At 52.4% G+C, this 19547-nt stretch overlaps 1 protein-coding gene across 2 annotated transcripts; it reads right to left on the bottom strand.

The window, feature by feature from the left end:
* Positions 1-59: 59 nt before the first annotated feature.
* Positions 60-14846, bottom strand: SPRYD3 (SPRY domain containing 3). 2 transcript variants are annotated; one of them, XM_032173647.2, is made up of 11 exons: positions 14763-14846; positions 12562-12708; positions 11215-11290; positions 10575-10699; positions 10128-10263; positions 9076-9261; positions 3625-3774; positions 3114-3171; positions 2016-2135; positions 1757-1929; positions 60-1410 (listed from the first exon to the last, which is right to left on the bottom strand). In XM_032173647.2, exons 1-11 carry the CDS (start codon positions 14783-14785, stop codon positions 1276-1278), a joined length of 1329 nt encoding a protein of 442 aa, XP_032029538.1. In that variant the 5' UTR covers positions 14786-14846; the 3' UTR covers positions 60-1275. The 2 variants fall into 2 exon arrangements, with proteins under 2 accessions (XP_032029538.1, XP_032029539.1); XM_032173648.2 differs by lacking the exon at positions 9076-9261.
* Positions 14847-19547: the final 4701 nt, after the last annotated feature.

Genomic DNA, 19547 nt, shown 5'->3' with positions numbered 1-19547 from the left:
CCAGCAGTCCTGTTCCTAGCCCTGTGGACTGGAAAGGCTCCTGGTTCCGGCCATACTGATAAATACGGAAACTCCATCTTTATTGGCTGTATAAACATCTCTGGTCTGTACATACATTTCATACATCGTAGGGCGGGGAGCGAGGGCCAAAGGAGGCCCAGCAGCACAACACCTCACCCGCTTTCCCTACAGCCCTACCCGCTCTGTGCAAACCAAGGCCAACAGCTCCTGCACCCTCTTCCTCCCTGGAAAAGTCACTGTTATGGGGAGGGGGTCAGGGGTTGAAAGATTAGAAGGAGATAGAGGGCTTGGTGGGGAGGACACATGTAAGTGCTAGAATCAAACACTGAAGCAAAACAGGCAACTGGCACAAGCAGCAAGCTGAGGCATGGGACGGGGCAGGAAAAGGGGAGGGAGGGGCCATGCTGCCCCTCTGGGCTTGCTCAGCTAAGGCTCTGGGGTCTTGCCCTCACGCTGGCAGGGAGACAGGCGCCAGAGCCTCAGCCCCAGTACCCAGGAGCTAGGGACATGGGTGGCACAGGTAAAGAAAGGATGGAAGGGGAGAAAGGAGTGAAGGCCCTAGTGCCCTGTCACCTCACAGCCCCCCTCTCTTAAACATGCAACAGGCACCCACCCATGTGGGTCCAAGGTATGGGGAGCCAGAGACGCAGATCCTCTGTGGTGCCTGAGCAGGTTGGGGTGGGGAGCCAGCTCTCAAGGGAAAGATGGAGAGCCTAGAGGAGTCTTCCTGGGGCAGCAGCCAGTGAAAGGACAGAGATGACCAAAGAGAGGTCCCCTGGCCCTGCCAGGGGTATGACAGCAGCAACTGGTTCACACAACGAGGAAAGAAAACAAGAAAGAGGAATTCAAGGAGTAGGGGAGGGGGCTGTCTACTCCACCCTCTACAAAGCGTCATGCCCAAATAGCAGCTGAGATAGGGTGCTCACACCTCTCCACCCACACAGGGCCAGTGAGGGACAGGGGGACCCAGAAGCCCACTGACCGAAGCGAATGGGACCACCCACATACCAACATCATTCTTTGGGTCCATTCCTGTCCAACCAGGGACTCAGGCCCAGGGACTGACAGCAGTGGCAGCACCAGGTCAGAAATGTGGGCACAGAGAAGCGTGACGGGGCCCGAGCCAGTGGGGACAGAGTGACTACACACCTCCAGGGGCCTGCTGGGTAAACGAAGCCTCTGGGAAGTCAGGAACTGGGTGCCTGGCCCAGCAGAGGGTGAGCAGGGAGAAGGAGCAGGTCTGGAGGGGAGGCCTTAGCCACTCAAGGGGTGCAGATCTACTTTGACTTTCTCCCCGCAGCTCAGCATTCCAATGGTAGGGAAGAAGCCTCCAGAAGGAACAACAGCATCCTTCTTCCCAATGATCTTGCCATTCCGAGTGAAGAAAACCTGGGGAGGAGGTGGGGAGAAGAATGGAGCAAGCAGACTGTGGCCTCTTCCCTGAGGATGCTGGAGCTCCACAGGCCTGAACCCCAATCACCCCAACTTCCAGCGGGGCTGGAGGGGGCAGTAAAGGTGATATAGGAAGTGACCACCAGAGGGCGTGCTGAAGCCGGAAAACAGCCTCCCAAGACCGTCTCCCCATCCCAGCAACCCCTGGAGCTCGGAACAGCCCTTGGGCAACGCCAGAGCTTCCCGTCTTTCCCACCCTGGTTGTGAGTTCTGTTCCCCACTAATACCCACCCTTTGCCCAGACTCAAGAACCGTGGTCCCACCCCAAACTCTCCCTACTCACCACCACCTTCCTGCCCTCATGCTCCGGCTCTATCTCTTCCCCATCCTCTTCCTCTTCCTCTTCCTCCTCTTCCTCTTCCCCTTCCTGGTGCAGGTACATGACATTCCGCACGTTCCGGACGGCCCGGGCAGTCGGAGACAGGATCACTGTGTCACAACTGTCATCACTGTCCCCTAGGAGACCAGGAAACCTGAGCTCCTGTGGTGCCTTTCCACCCTCTGCCCCAAGCAGCCCGGCTGGCCACCCCCACCCCACTCACCCTCACTGTCCAAAATGTAGTCCCGGGGGAACATGATTCCACAGCCCATGATGTCCCCTTTGTAACAGCGTGGCCCAAAGGGGTCCCCCACGCCGCTGCCATGGAAGATCTTCCCATCGTCTGTTGGAGGGAGGGAAGAGGACACACACTTGAGGAAGGAGGGCTGACACCACACCCCCAGAGTAGCTCGTGAAGCTGAACACTTCCCACCCCTCAGAGGAAGGGAAGGGTCAGGGCGGAAACAAAGATGGAGAGAGAGGCCCGGCGTGGTGGCTCACGCCTGGAATCCCAGGACTTTGGGAGTCCGAGGCGGATGGATCACCTGAAGTCAGGAGTTTGAGACCAGCATGGCCAGCATGGCGAAACATCTCTACTAAAAATACAAAAATTAGCTGGGCGTGGTGGCGCCCGTCTGTAGTCCCAGCTACTTGGGAGGCTGAGGTGGGAAGATCACTTGAGCCTGGGAGGCAGAGGTTGCAGTGAGCCGAGATCGTGCCACTGCACTCCAGTCTAGGCGACAGAGTGAGACTCCATCTCAAAAAAAAAAAAAAAAAAAAAAAAAAAATTGGAGAGAGAGATGTGGGAAGGGGGCACCAAATAAAATAAAGAGACGTAGTATCCATCTGCTCAAGGTAAGGGTAAGGGGGAACCCTTAGGAAAGGAGTCAGAGGAGGGTGCCCTAGGGAAGGAATGAACACCCAGGCAGGGCAGGCGGGGGCAGGTGGGTCAGGGAACTCTGGGCTCAGTTTTCTTCTAAAGAAAGCCCTAAAGCCCTGAAGGAAACCAAGCAGAAAAAAAAAGAAAGAAAAGAAAAAAGAAAATGAGGATCTGCAGGAAGGGCACGGGGGTACCAGCTCAGAGGCCTGGAATGTCCCATCTGGGCCCAGATCTCCCTCTCCTGTCCTGCTCCCCTGGTTTCCAGAGCTGGGAGGAAAACATAGATGAGGAGGAAGCACTAGCGATTTGGGAAGGGGAGGTCAGCCAGCAGCAGGGCAAAGAGCAAGGCCATTTGTGAGGGGCCAGGAGAGGGGAAAGTGGATGTCTCTATGCCTCCACATCTCCCACTATCCCACCTTTCCCAGGCAGCCCGCTATTCACCTGCATGATAAGCCACAGACCCTCTGCTCCAGCCAGGGTGCCTATTCTTGGGATAGTCCTGCACCAAGAAGAGAAAAGAAAATCTATGGTCCCATGCATAAACAAGAAGATAGGAGAGAGTGGCGAGTGGCATCTGAACCTCTGGGACAGACCACAACCCAGAGAGTGCCAACCCCGCGCACACTCATACCCTGCAGGCACTGGGGCTTCAGGGGAACCAGGGAGGGTGAGGAAAGTGTTAGTTAAGCTTTTAAGGCCAGAGCCATGGCATGTCCCACCCCACCCCCCAGGCCTTAGTGTGTGGTGCAGTCACGACCTGTCTCAGGTCCTTGGTCACATGGGGTGTGTACTCTTACACAGCAGACACATACAACTGTGTTCCATCTCAGCTTAGCACCCTCCCTCCAAAGCCTGGGCTCCCCTGGTTTCTCCTAAGAGCTTCCTGGCGCTGCCCCAACAGCCCCAGACCTGAGCAGCTCCATGGGCAAAAAAGCTCAGCCTTTGTGCCCACCTTCCGTGCCAGCCCCAGGGCAATGTAGCATTTCTCTCCAGGGTCCACGATCTCCACCTCGAAGTAGTGGCTGCGGGTGCTGAGTGGGTGCCGGGCCTGGGCCAGCCCCACATCCACGATGCTTTTGCCCTTCCCTAAGTACTCCAGCAGCTGTGGGGGAAGAGCCAGACAGGGGTCAGGGGACAGGCTGACACTCACCCTGGAAACCTGGGCCCAAGGCACTCTGGGTCCCACTTTCCCAGGTCTGACAAAAACTCCTGGCTGAAAGGGAAAGAATCCTAGAGATACAATGTGGCCCCAAAGTTCTAGGCCAGCATGGAAGAGCAGGACGGGGTGGGAGGCAAAGGGGAGAGCACCCCTTGCTGAATGCCCACCTTCCCCTCCCCCACACACTTTCTGGGAGGCTGGGGAAAGCAGCACAGCTAGGGGAGCGGCACACCAGGGGGCTCTAGATGCATCCTCGCCCGCTGAAGAACCCTGCAGCCTTTCCTGCTGGGAAAGGTCCGCCCAGGGTCCCAAACACAGGGGAAAGGAGAAGCAAGACTAGCTGAGAGGAAACTTGGTGACTTTCTCAGGGGGCCTAATGAGGACAGGGAGGATGCAGAAGTTAGGTGCCAACCCCAGATATTCAGGGGAAGGGGGTGAGTTCAGAAGCCAATTCTGCCTGGGATGGGCCTGACATAATTTCTCAAGGTCCTTGTTTTACTTGGCTGTGAACACAGCTGTTCTTAGCTGGGTCAGGGAGGTGCTGAGGGGAGCCCAGGGACCCAGAACGCCCAGCTCTACTCCCTCATTTCATGTGAGGGAGCGGAGAGGTCAAAATGAAGACAGAGGCAGGCTTAGCTGTTCCCAGCCCCTCATTGCTCATTCAAGCTGGAGTAGGGGCGTGGAGGTAGGAGAGGGGAGATGACTGATAGCTTCTTGGGGCTCTTCAGTCCCACAATGGTCCTGCCTGGGCACGACGGGGCGGCAACCCCCAATCTGGGAGGATTTATTTGTCAGTTGTCATGGTAATAGTGGGGTGATGACTCAACCCCATCCCCTCTTTCCCCCACCTTCAGCCTCACCTGGGATTCCTTAATCTCCTTTTAATGAGCCCAACTGCCCCTCAAGACTTTGTTCTACCCTCTCGCCCCTGCAGCCCTGAAGGAAACATTTTGCCTGGGGACCTCCTCCATGTCTCCCTGGCAAGCTTTGGGATGCCGGCCTCTCACCTCTCACAGATTCCTGCCTGAACAGGAAAGGAATTATGCCCACCTGCATCAGCACAGAAGCCTGCGCGTGTCTCCAGCAGAGGCTGCTCCCGCATCCCCACTCCCAGCCTCAGATGGCCGGCTGCTTAGCTCAGGTGCTTCGAGCGGGGTGCTACTAACCCCTTCTGAGAGTAGGACTAGAGGGGCTTGGTGCCTTTCTCAGCCCTGGATCTCAGCCCCACCACCTCAAGTCCATCCTTCCCTCCTCTCCAAAGATAACTGGGGATGGATGAGGGGGAAAGCAACATGCACGGGGGACCACCTAAGCTCATTCCCAAGGCCACACTGTTTTACTTCTGTTCATGGTGTATTCTCTGCTCAGCCTGGGTTCCTCCTCTGCCTCTCTCCCCAGCAAGCCAGGAGGGGTGTGGCTTGATCCACATTAACTAGTTTAGACTCCACCCAGGCAGAGCAGCCCCCAGCCCACCCTCTCCACCCAGCATTGCAGAACTGGGTGGGGGACCCCACAGCTGCCTTTGACCCATTCTATCCAACTGGCCTCGGTGTAGGAAACACAGTGTTCTCCATTTCCAGAGCCAAAAGACAGCCGATCCAGACCCTGATCCTTGAGAAATACCCGCCCAGCCCTTCCCTTTGCCTCAGCTCAGAAGAGGATAGTTGCTGCATTTCTGTCTCCGGATAGGGTGGAGGTGCTTTCTCACGCTAAAAGCCAGGACGGACTACCCCAACATGGGTCTCTAAAACCCACTCTCCACCTGCCAACCGCAGAGCACTTCGGACAGAATGCTGATGTCCTGGACGACTAGGTACTTGTACAGTGTACAGGTGAGGCTTGTACAGCGTGCCCTCTTCAGAGGGGACCGCCCAGCCCTCACGGTGAAAACCATCAGAAACCTCCTGATCCACTCTCCTGCTCCTGGACAAAGTTCCCCCAACCCCTCCTGAGCCTTCCCAGAGAACTCAGAGGGGTGGAAGTGGGGGGAATATTTGGCCTCCCTGACAGATTCTTTTTTGAGTACATTCCTCTGCCTCCTTGGTCTATAGCTGTTAGGAACCTAGAGGAGGAGTGAAGGTTAACGCTTAAGAGTCTGAACTGTTAGGATCTTGATGCTGGTCCCTCAATCTGTACCTCAGAATCCAACAGACCTGGGTTCAAATCCTAACTTCTATTACTTAACAGCCACTAACCTCAGGCAAATGACATTCACCTCCTTAAGCCTTGGTTTCTTCAACAGTAAACTCAAGATAAGATTACCTGGATTTCCGGCCAGGCGCGGTGGCTCACGCCTGTAATCTCAGCACTTTGGGAGGCCGAGGCGGGCGGATCATGAGGTCAGGAGATCGAGACCATCCTGGCTAACACAGTGAAACCCTGTCTCTACTAAAAATACAAAAAAATTAGCCGGGCGCGGTGGCGGGTGCCTGTAGTCCCAGCTATTCGGGAGGCTGAGGCAGGAGAATGGCATGAACCCGGGAGGCGGAGCTTGCAGTGAGCAGACATCGAGCCACTGCACTCCAGCCTGGGTGACAGAGCCAGACTCCATCTCCAAAAAAAAGATTACCTGGATTTCCAAAAACAGGTGGGAAGACTTAATGAAGTGACCAATACACATTGCTGCCTCTCCCTAAATCAGGAAATGGGGTTACACTGGAATTGCCAATCACAAACAAGGAAATGATCTTTCATCTTAGCCCTTACTTCCAACTACAATGGTCCCTTAGGCCAACCAGGACGATGGCCACTCCCCAGACAACTGTACCCTATGTGTCTCCTCTCAAACAATGTCCAATCAACAGAAATGTTTCTCTGCATTTTTGGTGGGGGAAGAGGGAGCCCTTTCTTTGGGTCTCTCCCCAATACATACACACCACCAAAGCCCCAAGAAGCCAAAGACGTGACTCAGTGCCACAGAGTTGCGGCTGCGGACCAGAGTATGGACGGTCTCGTGCACTCCACACCCTCCCTCTACCAGTAGCACCTTCCCAGCCTCTTCACTGCTGGTATCTGCCCTCCTCCCCTTGCCAGCAGAGACCCTAATCCCTCTTGACAGGAGCAAGGAAGGGCTCAGTGCCCTGAGGGCCCAGAAGCAACTGAAACAGGAACCGAGTACACACTCTCCACTGGCCAGCTCAGGCCCCAACACGGCCTCCCTCTGGGCTGGGTCTGGGGAGGACCCCTGGGAGGGTGGGGCCTCCTTCACCACCCTGTGTGTACCAAAGCTGTTGCCCCTGTCACTAAGGAGTTGTCAGAGGAGCTGTGAACAGGGCACAAACACAGAATGAGTCTAATCCCCCAGCTGTTACCCACCGCCCCCAGCTCCCCTCCACCACATTACCTCACTTTGCGAGGCCTGGAGGCAGGAACGAGGCAAGAGGCAATACTCACCCCTGAGCAAGTGCCCCAGCAATTCCTCAACCCCTCAGAGCTCTCGGGAGGTGGACTCTTTAGGAGGGGGAAACAGGCCACACGAGGCAGGGGAAGAATTCCACTCAAAAAAGAGCCAGGTCTGTCTATATCCAAAGACTCAAATCTAACAACTGTTGAGGCCCAGTGCAGTGGCTCATGCCTCTAATCCCAGCAATTTGGGAGGCCAAGGTGGGAAGATCCCTTGAGCCTGGGAGGTGGAGGCTGAAGTGAACCAGCACTCCAGTCTGGGTGACAGAGTGAGAGCCTATCTTAAAAAAAAAAAAAGAAAGGAAAGTGGGCATGACTGGAAAAAGGCACATGTCCCTCAGGAAGCTCACGTCCAAGTCAGCCCCAGAGGAACGGGTGCTCCAGGAGTAGTGCTCCCACCCTGCCACCTGGCCCAAGCTGGGGTGAGGGTCTGAGAGAAGGGCCCAATTCAACAGCTTATGTCTAAAAAAGAAAAAAACTCTTAAATAAGTGGCTGAAGGTGTTGGGCGGAGGGTGGGGAGGAAGGAAGGCTATTTATAAATGTCTACAGGATTCTGCATCAATTAGAAAAGATTGCCTGGGAGGAGCTGAGAGCAGAGTGGGGACAGGTCCAGGCAGAGAAAGGATGCCAGGAAAAAACTCTTGAGGAGAGGTCAGAGATGAGAGCTGGAACATCGCCCTGGCTCAGCCCCAAGTTTAACTCTGTAGATATTGTCAGAATGATGGTAGATTGAGGGGAAAAAAGGAAAGACATGAGAGTCACGGAGTGGGCATCTGAGGCCTCTTAGCTCTTGGTCACTGCAGCCTGGGACCCTGATGCCAGAAGGGGGTGCAGAGTGTCAGAAGCAGCGGGAGGGCACATTTCCTGTCATTTACCCTGAGTTCCACTCCACCGGGGGAGGCCTGGCTCCTAATCCACTCCCACCCCCCACTGCTTCTGTTTTGTTATCAAAGACTGAGTTGAAAACAGCCTGGGTTGGGGTGGAAAGGCCAGAGGGTGGAGAAAAAGGCCAGGCCAGGAGCAAGGGGGTAGGAGAGGGACAATTCAAAGTGGGAGGGCTGAGCAGCCCACTAGAGGTCAGGGCCAGATCCTGGACTTGGCGTCCATTCACTCCCAATGCAGCACAGTGTACTGAGGCAGACAGGAAGAATTTCCCTTTCTCAAGGTTCATGAATTTTCCAACAAAACTTAAAATCTGGGGAGGAAGAATTTCCCTTTCTCAAGCTCCACACGCTTCCCAACGAAGCTTAAAATCCATACTAAAGCAGGTATGAGGAAAAGATAAATGAAGCAAGTTTGGAGGTGCAAGGATGCTCACCGAATCTTTACCTGCCTCCATTCTAATCCTCTATCAAATGCAAGGATAAGACAACAGAAACTGACACTGACGCTTCCTCAAAAAAGGTGGCTAAGAACCTTCCACCACATGTGTGGGACTTCTGACCACACCTGCCCCACAACACTTTGAATGAAAAACCTGGGCCAGGTATTTTGCCTCCAGATCAACCCCCAGCCCCTCAAAGGCAGGTGTGCAGGGCTGTAGAAGACACCAGAAGCTGAAGGAACCAAAAAAGGCAAAGCAGAACTACTTGTTCCCAGGGTCAAACTATGAACCTGAGTTCCCCGAAGACGAGGAAGTGAAGAAAAGAGAATATATGCTAAAGAAAACACAGATCTGTACTCAAGGACTCATGTCAAGAGCCTAGGCTATCTTGCCGAACCCCACACGGACACTGTCCCGACTCCCCATTCCCAGCAATTCAGACATGACCATGTGCCCACAGGTGTTCTGCCCAGCCTCCTCTGACCCAGCCCCTCCCACCCTCCCACCCGCTACTTACAGTCCCACAGACTCTGACATCATGTAGCCGGCCCCATTCATCCTCGTAACTGTCCACCATCATGACGCTGTCGTCCTCGCGGCCTAGCTCAGCGTTGAGGTGCAGCCGCACCTCCTCACCCAGGGAGTGCATGCCCACTGCTGGGAACAGTCCATCTGGGGACATGGGCATGATGGTAGAGCCCACCTGCAGTGGGGGGAAAGAGGGAGCTGCCACCTGGCCTGCTTTTCCATAGCTCACCTAATTCTCACAAGGGTACTTTTAAGATGATGCAACCAATAATTATCACACACACTGACAGATTAAAAAAAAAAAAAAGCAACCCAGAGGTGCAGAAAGGTTTACAAATGTGCTAAGTACCCCTGGCTGAGCAAGGTATCTATAGAGCTAGAAGACAAACACAAGTCTCCTAACTTGCTGCCAAACACTTTCAGTACGTGTGCTGGACAGGAGAGTGCCAAAGCGCAGACGCTAAGGCAGCAGGACCCCTTGGCCAAGGCCTGAGAAACCAATTTCCCAATGTGGGAGATGGAGTTGGATAGAAGGGAGAGAGCTGCATGTCTCTACTATTGGCTCCTGTCCCATCTCCTCACCACGCCTAGTCTCTCTATGAAGAGGATAGTGAAAGAGATGTGCAACAAGGAAAACAGGACACAGAAAGGACATACCCCCAAAAGTACTCAAGTCAAAACCCAAAGAGGACCTCCAGCTTACATGGCCAGGCCATAATCTTCCCCTCTCTTTTATCTGCTCAAAACTTTCCCCCAAATCACCCAATTCTGTTCCCCACAATTCCTGCTCATCCTCTGCTCCACTAACTTGCCTCTCTCTGCCTGTCATCTGGGCAATGTCCCAGCTTCCTCTGGCCACGGGAAGTATCTTCTCCTACACACAGGAGACTTCAGGAGAATCTGAGGCTGGACTGGAGGAGATGGGAACTCAGTGCAAGGGTCCCTGGGCAAGCCCCAGCCAGCAGACTCTTCCTAATCACTCCCCACAAATCCTTGGGCAGATTTCAGCCATGTAAATCCCACCCACGATTTCCCACTCACCCGCTTCCCATTTTTGGTAAAGAAGATCTGGGCGGTCTGCACATCAAAGGACACAGGCTCAATGCCACAGCCAATCCGGTCCCCGGAGTTGCACTTTGACCCAAACTGGCGGCCCTTGGCTCGGCCATTGTACAGCCTGCAGACAGAGTAGTACAGACACAGGACCCGAGCCTGGCCTCCCAACTTCTCCCCAGCCCTGACAGCAGAAGCCTCATCCTCATCTTGCTGCTCCTGGTCACTCTGTGATGGTACCCACTTATGTCGTGGCGTGAGCATCACCCTCCTCTAGTCTGTAAGCCTTCAAGGGTAGCTGCCAGGCCACTTCCCTATCCTGACCAGAAATGTCTATGAAACACCCAATGGGAAAAGCCAACCCAAGGTACTTCTTCAGATCTAAGATTCCCAAATCCATAGGAAAAGGGCCGGGTTCCACAGGAGGCAACTCACTTGCCATCATCAGCATGGTAGGCTACAGAGTCAGGCAACCAGCCAGGCTGGTGATCCAAGCTGTAGTACTGAGGGACCAGCCCCACAGCAATGGTGCCCCGGACTCCACTGTCCACAATAGACACCTGGAGAGAAGAAAGCAGGGCACAGTCAGCAGGGCTGGGAAATGGGATGAATTGCTAGGGGTGGGGGAAGGGGACTTAGAGATTAAAGGGGGCTGAGGCTCATAGAGAAAAGGACATGGGAATCAGGAAAAAAGATAAGATACTCAGAGCGGGGAACTGGTGAGAGCGGGTGCCTATTTCACTTAGAAAATCACTCCCAAGCTTTGGAGAAAGATAGGACTCACGTCCCTGTATGGTGGGTTTGGGTTAGGGCACATGAGTCAAGTCTGGGATATGGGTCAAAGTCTACCTAGGTAAGGGGTAGGACAGCAGAAGGGACAGGGTGACAGGTTTCCAGGGCACCTATCTCTCAGATGAGGGGCCATGCTATCCTGCACCTATTTCCTAGCCAACAGGACAGCCCTGATGGAAAATTAAAAGGCCCAGGCCATATATCTAGTAAAGGAGCTCCTTGGGGCTTAATGATCTCACCCCCAAGCTCACCCCCTGCTCTGCCCACCCACTGCCTTGATCACCTCAAAATAATTGCTGTCCTTGGTCAGGGGTCGAGAAGCCACGTAGCAGCCAACTTCACCAGAGTTTCCGTGATAACTGAAGGAGGAATGAAGGGGGAATTCCATTAGCAGCCTAGCCCAAGAGTAGGGGGAGGGCCTCAGCTTCTCCCACCCTTACCCTGCAAGGGCCAGCACACAGGAGAATCCATCAGGCTGCACTTCAGTACATTAGCAGACATCATAACCAGATACTTAAGGTCACCTCACCCTACTCCTCTCGCAGCCTCCAGCTGGAATCCAACCCATACCAGACCAGTGCAAGCCTGGTTTCTTCATTTCCAGGAGGAAAAGAATGTAGAGCCTCCCTTACTTGCCTAAGAGAGGTCTCACAACCCTGTGTAACCTCGATCTCTCATGCTGCAGCTTCGGCCCTTTTCCTTTGGCTCTGTCCTCAGTGGAGCCGGAGAATAATGGCTGGTCTCTATCCTCTTTACCAAAGCCCTTCATCGATTGGAAGACAGTGATCCAGTTCCCACTCCTCAGCTTTCTTGCCTCTAGTTAAACAGTACTACTTTCTTCCCCCTTCAGTGGAACTTTGTGAGAGCATGGGCTCAGAAGGAGTCAGGGAAGGGGTTCAAGCCAGAAAAGAGGGAGGAAACACACACATAAGCCAAGGGGCTGGAAATACAGGAGTTGGTGGACAGGGTACACTATAGAATGGCCCTTCCCCAAACAGGAAATCAACTATCTCTGAAACAGCCACTCTTCACTAGACCTAATCCCTGAGACAGTGGCAGGAGACTCAGGTACCCCACTGGAGTCTTCTCAACAAAGCACCTAGGAAGCTTCTGAGACCCCAGCAGCCTCCTGTGTCTGACGTGATCCCTTCCCCTACCCAGCTGGATCCCCTCCTTGCTGGATGAGGACAGAGCCACCCAGTGACAGAGACAGAGGTGAGTGCAGGGTGAGGCAGCACACACTGCTCCACTCAGAAAGGCCTCTGGGCGAGTGGATCACTTGAGGTCAGGAGTTTGAGACCTGCCTGGCCAACATGGTGAAACCCTGTCTCTACCAAAAATACAAAAAATCAGCCGTATGTGGTGGTGCACGCCTGTAATCCCAGCTACTTGGGAAGCTGAGGCAGGAGAATCGCTTGAACCCAGGAGGCGGAGGTTGCAGTGAGTTGAGATCATGCCACTGCACTGTAGCCTGGATGACAGAGCGAGACTCTGTCTTAAAAAAAAAAAAAAGAAAAAGAAAGGCCTCTGGAGTCAAGAGCATCCCCCCTTCCCTGTGCAGGAAAAAAACCCTTTCCTCTCCAAGATCTGGAACAGAGAAGAAAATGTGGAGGCATTCCCCTGAACTCACCTTAAAGTATCTCCATCTACAAGGATATGTTTGAACCTCTCCTGATATCGGAAAGCTCGGACCTCTCGAATCTCCCGGATCCGCCGGCGCCAATTCAGAAACCGGTAGTGCAGGTTGAGGTCATCCATCTTGTTCATGAGAACAAACCTGCCAAGGGGAGAAGGGGATTGAGGAGAAAGCAGGGCCCTAGGTAAAGCACCTCAGCCTCTGTAACCCAGAATGTAGAGAAGGCACTGGCCTTGAGGCCAGCTGCCCAGATTGACCTCAACAACCTCCATCTTCTTTCTTCCATTCAACAAACATTTACCAAGTTCCTACTATGTGCGTTCTTCTCTGTGCTAGGGATGGAGCTGTGAACAAGATGGACAGGATTCCCATTCTCACAGGCTGGGAGGTGGACACGACAGGCAATAAACAGACATAATTTCAGGCAGTGGAGAAAAGAACAGGGTGATATGATAAAGAATCTGGAGGCAGTGGACAGAGTGGACAGAGGCGGTCTCTCTAAGGAGGTGACATTTGAGTTGAAAAGGAGCTAGGCATATGACAAGCCAGGCATATTCTGGGCAGGAAGGGCAGCCACAGGTCCTTGGGTGGAAGAGAGCTGGCATGGTAGAGAAGCAGAAAAAGGCACGGACAGCTGGTGTATAGGGAATGTGAGGGAGAATGTACAAGATGAGAATAAGGCAGGAGTCAGATCATGGCCCTACAGACAATGGTAAGGACTTTGGATTTTATTCCAAGATGGAAACTTCTGGAGGGTTGTAAGCAAGGAAATGCCATGATTGGCCAGGTATGATGGCTCATGCCTGCAATCCCAGCACCTTGGGAGGCTGAGGCAGGAGGATCGCTTGAGGCCAGGACTTCCAGACCAGCCTGGGCAACATAGTGAGACCTCATCTCTACTAAAAATTAAAACAATGAGCCACGTGTGGCAGCGTGCACCTGTAGTCCCAGCTACTAAGGAGACTGAGGATGGCTTGAGTCTGGCAGGTCAAGGGTGCAGTCAGTTCTGACTGTGCCACTACACTCCAGCCTGGCTGACAGAGCAAGACCCTGTCTCAAAAAAAAAAGAAAAAAAAAAAATGCCACGATCCTGGGCCTGGTGGCTCACGCCTGTGATCCCAGCACTTTGGGAGGCCGAGGTGGGAGGATCACGAGGTCAGGAGTTGAAGACCAGCCTGACCAACATGGTGAAACCCCGTCTCTACTAAAAATACAAAAAAATTAGCCAGGCGTGGTGGTACGCGCCTGTAATCCCAGCTACTCAGGAGGCTGAGGCAAAAGAATTGCTTGAACCTGGGAGGTGGAGTTTGCAGTGAGCCGAGATCGTCCCACTGCACTCCAGCCTGGGCGACAGAAACTCCATCTCAAAAAAAAAAAAAAAAAAAGCCACGATCTTAATCAATTCCTAAAGATCATTCCAGCTGCTGGTTGGAGAACTGATCACAAGAGGATCAAGAACAGATGTGGGCAAACAATTCAGAGGTTGTTGCAGCAGTTCGCATGAGAAATGACATCCACTAAGTCGGTAGCAGCGCCGATGGATGGGAGTGGGATGATCCAGGTATTTAAACAACCATCAGTGCCTACATATAAATGAATGAATGACTTTTCCTGGGAGTCAAAAGTGAGAAAGAGGTGAAGTACTCTTCTCTCCCCATTCCCCAAACCCTGGGACAGGGGTTTTCTTAAGGCCTGACATTGCTTTGCACACGGTAGGTACTTAGTAAGCCTTGGCTGGGCTGAATTTGATCCCAATGCGCAAATTCCGACTCTTATGCAGTAGCTACAACCCACCACGTGGCCCAGAAGAGTAGGCACCTGTGGGACAGACAGCCCTAAGATTCCACTCACGGGCACTCAGCCAGGACTCGGCCCCAGGTAGATGCTGGTTGCCTAGACCCCACAGTCTTGGCGCCGGCGAGTGGCGGCCCTACTGGGCCCTGTCTCCTCCCCGGGCACGGCCTGATCACTGAGATGAGACCCGGGAGCAGCGGGGCCCCAGCCCATCCGTGTGCCTACGCCCAGTCTCCCCAGGCCCTGCACTGGGCCGAGGGTGCACCGACAGAAGAAGCCCAGTGACCAGAGCGCAGGGCCCCGCCCCTGGCCCCGGAGCCCCCGCCCAGGACCCCCGCCTTCCGCTTCGGACTCCGGGGAGATACGAGGCCTCCGGGACCCCGCCCCCGATCCCCGCCTACCGGGGCCGCCGCGTCCTCCTCATCCATAGGCCTCTCAGCTCCGCACACAAGCTCTTCGGCCGCCGCCACCACACACATCCGGGTCCCCGCCTTTCCTTCACTCCTAGAGGCCCGCCCCGTCCCCCATCTAAGCCAATCAGCAACGGCCTCTGACGACGGGCACCTGCAGGAGCCAATCGGAGGGCGCAGGCAGGGTGTGGGGCGCGGCCCGGTGCCCTGGGTACCCAGCTCAGGGCCCAATCTGGTCAACCCGGCTGTTGCTGGGGTGAGCGAAGGCGACGTGGCAGCGCGGACGCTGCTGGGTGCCTGGGCGCCGCTGAGGGGGACAGGGGGCGGCTCTTGAGCGGCGCCGGGCGGGACGGGACGGGACGGGCGGAGAAGGTGGCCACGCTCGCACGAACGTTGCGAGTATTACTTGAGCCCTCGTTCCGCGCCGGACTAAAAGCTTTACCGGAATGTCCATTTAATCCACGGTGCAGCCTTATGAAATAAATCTTATTATGTCCTTTTTACGGATGGGCCGGAGGCTGGCCTCGATAGCCTGCGCGCTTAACTGTTACTGTATGCTGTGTACCCTCCCGAGCTCCGTTTCATGGCACCGCTCGCTCATTATTGGCAAGAACATTCCATTCCAGGAGGAGAGAACTTGGGATGCAGAAGGCACAGTGGCACGAAGCGGCGTTCTGTGGGGGAACACAGGGCTTTGGTAGGCTGAAGGAAAGTTAGACTGGGGTCAGAATGTGAAGGGACGAAGACACGAATATTTATGGAACACCTGCTAAGGAGTGTCTACCTACCATTCTGGGGGGGTTGGGCTCCTAGATGAGGACTTCCTTGCTCCCTTCCCATCACCATATCTCTCTTTTCTGGACGGAAAAGATTCCCCTCCTCTGTAGCACCTCATTTATAACACTTTTTTTTTTTTTTTTTTTTTTTTTTTTTTTTTTTTTTTTTTTTTTTTTTTTTTTTTTTTTTTTTTTTTTTTTTTTTTGAGACGGAGTCTCACTCTGTCGCCCAGGCTGGAGTGCAGTGGCGCGATCTCGGCTCACTGCAAGCTCTGCCTCCCGGGTTCACGCCATTCTCCTGCCTCAGCCTCCCAAGTAGCTGGGACTACAGGCGCCCGCCACCACGCCTGGCTAATTTTTTTTTTTTTTTTTTGTATTTTTAGTAGAGACGGGGTTTCACTGTGTTAGCCAGGATGGTCTCGATCTCCTGACTTCTTGATCCGCCCACCTCGGCCTCCCAAAGTGCTGGGATTACAGGCGTGAGCCACCGCGCCCGGCCATTTATAACACTTGTTACTATCTTGCTTTCGTTATTGGAGTCACTTGTGTGTGTAGACCCGTCTCTGCTAGACTGTGAGCTCCTTCAGACCCCAGACTATTCTATTCTTATTACACTAGGTACTTTAACGTATTGAGTGCCAGGAAAGCCATCAGCTCGCATACCGTGAATAGTTCCCACTCGGCATAACGGCAATGGGTGATAGGAATAGATGAGATGGGAAACAGGGAAACCCGGATTAGAGCCTCAATTCTGTGTGACTAAAAGGTCAAGGTCTCGGTGTTCTCATCCCTAAACAAGAATTATTGAAGTATGTGGTCTCTTAGCTCCCTTCCAGCCCCTGGATGACTCAGTTCTGAATAGCTACCCTTCCAACTCATCTCCACCTCCTTTTGATTCCCTCATTGCTTCTCCTCCGCTCCTCTTCTTGTGTTATGAAAATACCTCAACACTGAGCTCAGCTCTTCCCAAAGGCAGCCAGAGAGGGACAATCTTAGGAGGCTGCCAGAGTCATGTTCATCCCAGACCAGGGCTCCTTCCAGAAACTAACTGGCTAGCTGGCTAGGGTCAGACATGGAGAGAAATGGCAGAAGAAGGCATTTCCAACCTGTTACTGATTAGCCAGCTCAAATTAGCTGTTGGTGATTCCACTCGGGATTTCCTCATCTTCAAGTTCCAGGTGTGGGGCTGACCTTTTTGGTGAATTCTCCATCCATTGGCATGCTCAGGACCCAGTTGGTAATTTGTGCTTGGTGTCTACATGTATTTGAATAAACAACTTTATTGCCATATAACCGACATACAATAAACCATATATATTTAAGGTGTACAATTTATTCCTTTCTTTTTTTAATTGGAGACGAAGTCTCACTGTGTTGCCCAGGCTAGTCTCAAACTCCTGAGCTCAAGCAACCCTCCCACCTCAGCCTCCCAAAGTGCGAGGATTACAGGTATGAGCCACTGCACCTAGCCAAGGTATACAATTTGATAAGCTACTTATACACCTATGAAAATGAAAATGTCACCACACCCAAGATAGTGACCATATCATCATCATCCCTAAAAATTTCCTCATGCTCCTTTATAATCCCTCTCTCTCACTCTTTCATCCCAATGCGCAAATTCCGACTCTCATGCAGTAGCTACAACCCACCACGTGGCCCAGAAGAGTAGGCACCGGTGGGACAGACAGCCCTAAGATTCCACTCCCAGGCACAGATTAGGAACCACTAATCTGCTTTTTAAAACTTTTTTTTTTTGAGACAGAGTCTCACTCTGTCACCCAGGCTGGAGAGCAATGGGGCAATCTTGGCTCACTACAACCTCCACCTCCCGGGTTGAAGGGATTCTCCTGCCTCAGTTTCCCAAGTAGCTGGGATTATAGATGCCCACCACCATGTCTGACTAATTTTTGTATTTTTAGTAGAGACAGAGTTTCACTATGTTGGCCAGGCTGGTCTCGAACTCCTGCCTCAGCCTCCCAAAGTGCTGGGATTACAGGCATGAGCTACCGTGCCCAGCCCACTAATCTGCCTTTTTGTCACTAGCTTAGTTAGCATTTCCTAGAATTTTATGTAAGTGGAATCATACAGTAAATCCTCTTTGAGGAGGGATGTGTCTGGCTTCTTTTGTTCAGCGAAATTACCTTGAGAGATTCATCCATATTGTTGTTTGTGTTAATAGTTTTTATTTATTTATTTATTTGGGGCAGGGTCTTGCTCTGTTGCCCAGGCTGGAGAGCAGTGGCGTGATCAAGGCTTATTGCAACCTCAAACTCCTGGCCTCAAGTGATCCTCCCACCTTGGCCTCTCGATTGTTCCTTTTTATTGCTGAAGAGTATGCTATTGTTCGAATATATTACAATGTATTTGTTCACTTGTTGATGGACTTTTGGATTTTTTCAGTTTTGGGCTATTACAAATAAAGCTATGATGAATATTCATGTACAAGTCTTTGTATGGACATATTTCATCTTCTTTTTTTTTTATTGAGATGAAGTCTCACCCTGTCACCCAGGCTGAAGTGCAGTGGCATGATCTTGGCTCACTGCAACCTCCACCATCCAGGTTCAAGTGATTCTCGTGCCTCAGCCTCTCAAGTAGCTGGGACTACAGGCATGTGCCACTACGCCTGGCTAATTTTTTTTTTTTTTTTTGTATTTTTAGTAGAGTTGGGGTTTCACCATATTGGCCAGGCTGGTCCAGAACTCCTGACCTCAGGTGATCTGCCCACCTTGGCCTCCCAAAGTGTCATTTTCTCTTAAGTAAATATCTAGGAGTGAATGGCTCAGTCACATGGTAGATGTATGGTTCTTAATTTGTTAAAAAGCATCACACTGTTTTCAGAAGTGGTTGTATCATTTTACATTCCTATCAGCAGTGTGTGAGTGTTCTAGTTGTTCCACATCCTTGCCATCACTTGGTATCATTATTCTTTTTACTTTTAGCCTTCCTAATAGGTAGGTATCACAGTGTATGAGGGTTCCAATTTGTCTGCATACTCACCAACACTTGTTATTATCTCTTTTTGATTATAGCCACTTAGTGTGAAGTGGTATCTCACTTCACTTTTGATTTGCATTTCCCTAATGGCTAACGAGGTTGAGCATCTTTTCACATGCGTATTTGTCATCCATATATCTTCTCTGGTGAAGTGTCTGATTAAATCACTTGCTCATTTCAAAAAATTGTTTCTTATTGCATTTTGAAAGTCTTTATATGTTCTGGATTCAAATTCTTTATCAGATATGTGCTTTACAAATATTTTCTTCTAGTCTGCAGCTTGTCTTATGTTTTTAACAGAGTTGTTCAGGCTGGGCATGGTGGCTCACACCTGTAATTCCAGTGCTTTGGGAGGCCAAGGCAGGGAGAATTGCTTGAGCCCAGGAGTTCAAGACCATCCCTGGCAATATAGTGAGACCCGGTCTCTACAGAAAATTTAAAAATTAGCCAGTGTGGTGGCACACACTTGTAATCCTAGCTTCTTGGGAGGCTAAGATAGGAGGATCACTTGAGCCCAGGAGGCAGAGGTTGCAGTGAGCCATGGTTGTGCTGTCACTGCACTCCAGCCTGGGCAACAGAGTGAGACCCTGCCTCAAAAAAAAAAAGTTCTGCCAGGTGTGGTGGCTCACACCTGTAATCCCGGCACTTTGGGAGGCCGAGGTGGGCAGATCACTTGAGGTCGGGAGTTCAACACCAGCTTGACCAACATGGAGAAACCCTATCTCTACTAAAAATACAAAATTATCCAGGCGTGGTGGCAAATGCCTGTAATCCCAGCTGCTCGGGAGGCTGAGGCAGGAGAATCACTTGAACCAGGGGGGCTGAGGTTGCGGTGAGCCAAGATTGCACCATTGCACTCCAGCCTGGGCAAAAAAAAAAAAAAAAAAAAGGGCTGGGCACGGTGGCTCACACCTGTAATCCTAGCACTCTGGGAGGCCGAGCCAGGTGGATTGCTTGAGCTCAGGAGTTCGAGACCAGCCTGAGCAACATGGTGAAACCC

Source organism: Hylobates moloch, unplaced genomic scaffold (assembly GCF_009828535.3).
Source record: "Hylobates moloch isolate HMO894 unplaced genomic scaffold, HMol_V3 SCAFFOLD_13, whole genome shotgun sequence".
NCBI lineage: Eukaryota > Metazoa > Chordata > Mammalia > Primates > Hylobatidae > Hylobates > Hylobates moloch.
Note: the sequence above shows the minus strand (reverse complement) of the source record. Positions and strands in the feature narration are given on the sequence as shown.

What these genes read in the sequence shown, in the direction of transcription:
- SPRYD3 (XM_032173647.2), bottom strand. Translation starts at nt 14,785, where the DNA reads ATGAGGAGGACGCGGCGGCCCCG. An exon ending in CTACATTTTGGACAGTGAGG is followed by an intron (nt 1,930 to 2,015) that starts GTGAGTGGGGTG and finishes CTGGTCTCCTAG; the next exon opens with GGGACAGTGATGACAGTTGT. An exon ending in ATGAGGGCAGGAAGGTGGTG is followed by an intron (nt 1,411 to 1,756) that starts GTGAGTAGGGAG and finishes CCTCCTCCCCAG; the next exon opens with GTTTTCTTCACTCGGAATGG.